At 39.2% G+C, this 3,428-nt stretch overlaps 1 protein-coding gene across 1 annotated transcript; it reads right to left on the bottom strand.

Annotated features, from left to right (window-relative positions):
• Nucleotides 1–1,001: 1,001 nt before the first annotated feature.
• LOC125864092 (wall-associated receptor kinase 2-like) lies at nt 1,002–3,215 on the bottom strand. The gene is made up of 6 exons (XM_049544027.1): nt 3,053–3,215; nt 2,881–2,958; nt 2,618–2,794; nt 2,259–2,277; nt 1,831–2,116; nt 1,002–1,766 (listed from the first exon to the last, which is right to left on the bottom strand). The coding sequence occupies exons 1-6, from the start codon at nt 3,213–3,215 to the stop codon at nt 1,002–1,004; spliced, it is 1,488 nt and encodes a 495-aa protein (XP_049399984.1).
• Between the last annotated feature and the right edge of the window lie 213 nt (nt 3,216–3,428).

Here is a 3,428-nt window from a genome sequence, read left to right as displayed (position 1 = left end):
GTTATTATGTTGGGTTAGGTTTCCGCTGAGTTAAGAAAGCCAGGCCAAGGGTTTGCTTGGGGCCAGAAATGGTCTCCGGGTGCCGGTCCCGCCCAGGGTGTAGGCTCGGGGTGTGACACTAGCAGTAGTCTTTCTTGACTTGTCCCCTCCAGGATTCAATAGCCTAATCACAACTCAACAAACTCTGGACAAGAGTTGAGTCCAAATCTTCACAAAAAGAAGACCTCCCTTCAACTTATAAGAACTCTCTTTTTTGACTAACTCTTTCACTTTATATTTTTTCTTGTTTGTTGTGTGTACTAAACCAAATGAAAACCACCACTATCTATACTAGAAGAAGTCTTCCTAGGTATAAATAGGAAGATAATGGAATGGTAAATAGTGAGATAAATAGCTTTAGGAGTTACATATGTTACATAGGTTAATGGAGGATGAATAATGAAGATGTAATGGTCATAGTTGGCCACTACACACGTTCTGCCAGAAAAATCCACAACCGACACAAACGGACAACACAATTTCCCAAACGTTTATCACTATTGAAGACTGACAATTAATCCAAATTCAACTGCCAAAAGAAGTGATCCATAATGCTGAGTAATAAGTCCATTATACTTAACTTCTGACAGATGTGCAAATAAGGAATTGGAAAAGCACTTCAACATAATTTTTAATAAGACTATTAAAATGCTTCTAAACCAACAATAGTCAATCAAACATAATATAAAAAGAGGGGATAACAATCCGGGACAAGTACAAGGGTCTCTCAAGTCATTCCTCCTTGAGAAAAAAAGGAAAAGGAACCTACATTAGAACATTCAATATGCAAGAAAACATAGGGATAGTACAGTAAGAGGCAATCTAATGCCATTATTAGTAGCCTGGACTTTGGATCAACTTGGATTGTATGCAGGATGCATGATACGAGAACTATCTGAATTGGGGGTTTTTCCATAGGCGTCNGGCAATCTAATGCCATTATTAGTAGCCTGGATTTTGGATCAACTTGGATTGTATGCAGGATGCATGATACGAGAACTATCTGAATTGGGGGTTTCTCCATAGGCATCTTTTGGAACTGTGTAAAGATCTGATAAATCATTCTCTTCGTGTAGGTGTTGATTACACCAAGAGACTCCAGTTACCTTCCTCAAACCCTCAAGTTGAATAGCCACGTCCTTCATTGTAGGCCTATCTTCTCCGTGCAACTGAAGACAGTTCTTCACTAGCTCAGCCATCTGTTGAAGTTGCTCAAGATTCCCTTCTCGCAAAACTCGACGATCAAGAATTTGAAATAAGCTATTGTTATCCACGGACGAAACAAAATAATCAGCCAAATTCTTTTGCTCGTCATTTCTATCTCCAGAAACTGGCTTTAACCCTGTTAGAGGTTCTGCCAGAACTACTCCAAAGCTGTAAACTTCACTTTTATCTGTCAATTGACTTTTGAAAAAATATTCAGGATCCAAGTACCCAAATGTACCTTGAACTAATGTAGCTACACGTGTTTGATCCAGAGGGATGAGCCTTGAAGCTCCAAAATCAGCCACTTTAGCTATGGAAAAGTGATCTAACAATATGTTGGAAGACTTGACACCTCGATGAATTATAGGCATCGAGGCAAATGAATGAAGGTAAGCAAGTGCAGTGGCTGTCACTATGGCAATTCTCAACCGATTTTTCCAATTTAACCAACCCGCTCCACGTTGACTGTGAATGTGCTCATATAGAGTTCCTTCAGAGACATACTCATNAAGGAACTTCATCTTCCAAACAACACCCAAAGAGCTTCACCACGTTTCGATGATTGATTTGAGTGAGAATAAGCACCTCATTGATAAACTGCTCAATTTGGCTCTCATCCACAATTCTGGATTTTTTAATTGCAACTATGCGATTATCACTCAGCACACCTCTATATACAATAGCATGGCCACCATGACCAAGAATTCTGTCATTGGCATAATTGTTTGTAGCTTTCTTGAGCTCATCCGCTGTGAATACTTTTGTTGCTTTCACACCACCGTCATTAGTGGAGATTCTGTGTTTCAATAATAAGCCACCATTTTGTTGGAAGAATTTCTCCCTAACTTCAATCAATTTCCTTTTCCTGATTCTGAAACAGAACCAAACTATTCCAACCAGTAGGGATATAAAGGCACCAGCTCCTATACCTATGTAATTAGTGGAATTGAACTTTTATTGTCTATTTCAACTAGATCTAGAGTACAGGATTAATTGTACACATATCTGCTAACGAGTTTGTATTCCAAGTTGCTGTTTCAAACACAGATAAAAGAATTGTTTATCTTTCTGTAATTACCATTAGTTGAATGGACAAAGACAGGGTCGCCAACCCAAATTTACAAAACTAAACTAAATTGTGTGTATTCATAGCATTTGTGTGACCATAAAAGCTTCTCATTAAGGATCAAATGAGAAGTGTAAAGTTAATTGTTTTTTAATATAGAAATCTATCAATACTTCTGAAAAGAAGGAAATAGTATTTGTGGTTATGAAAGCAGGTTCGGCCACTAATCTTATTGAGTCACCCACATTAAAGTTAGTTTTAGGCCACTAATCTTATTGAGTCGCCCACGTATAGTGAGATATTTACCTGCGGAGAACTTGATCCATGGGAACTCATCATTGTAGGGAGCTATACAACCACGACCATCCTTTTTGCCATCACCAGTATATCCATGGGGACAAGAACAGTTGTAACTTCCTGGGGTATTTAAACAGATCTTTTCACACAAGCTGTTATTTGGATGATCAGCACATTCATCAATATCTGAACAAAGATCAAATCAATATAACACCGTCAAATTAATGCATGAAAGTTATGTTCTTGACAAAGAATTGAAACATTACTTATACCTTTGCAGCCTTGATTGAGATAAGGATTGCCCTGATAACCTGTATCACAGCTGCAGCGGTAGCCACCAAGACCAGTATCTGAATCAATGCAGTGGCTATTTGCACTGCAAGCATAATTTTCAATTTTCAGAGCTTGTGTGCAAGTAAGACTCCCGATGGCCTAATCCAGTACAATGGGGGACACTTGCCTTAATCCTCTCATAAAAATAATCAACATTTAGATCATCACCTAGATCTGGCAAGCCCTGGAAACGAAAGTGATCTGCCTCACCCAGAAATGCATACCCACATGAATTAAAGGACCAAACGTCGGTATGGTTTGCTGTGCTAGACATGGTTGTAACATCCCCAACCGATTGAATTGGAGATGCGCAATTCAGCATCGGAGATGTTGTACACCACAATGTTACTTCCTAAGAGAAGTTTCTGAGAACCATCATCCGATGTGTTACAGTTGAGCTCGAACCCTTAATCAAAACCGCAACCTGAGCCAATACCAAGTGGGTACGGAACCGTTACGTTCTCACACTGCTTAGGGCATCCTGGTT

The sequence above is a fragment of the Solanum stenotomum genome, chromosome 5 (genome assembly GCF_019186545.1).
Source record: "Solanum stenotomum isolate F172 chromosome 5, ASM1918654v1, whole genome shotgun sequence".
Lineage (NCBI taxonomy): Eukaryota > Viridiplantae > Streptophyta > Magnoliopsida > Solanales > Solanaceae > Solanum > Solanum stenotomum.
This window is presented reverse-complemented; position numbering and strand designations above follow the sequence as displayed.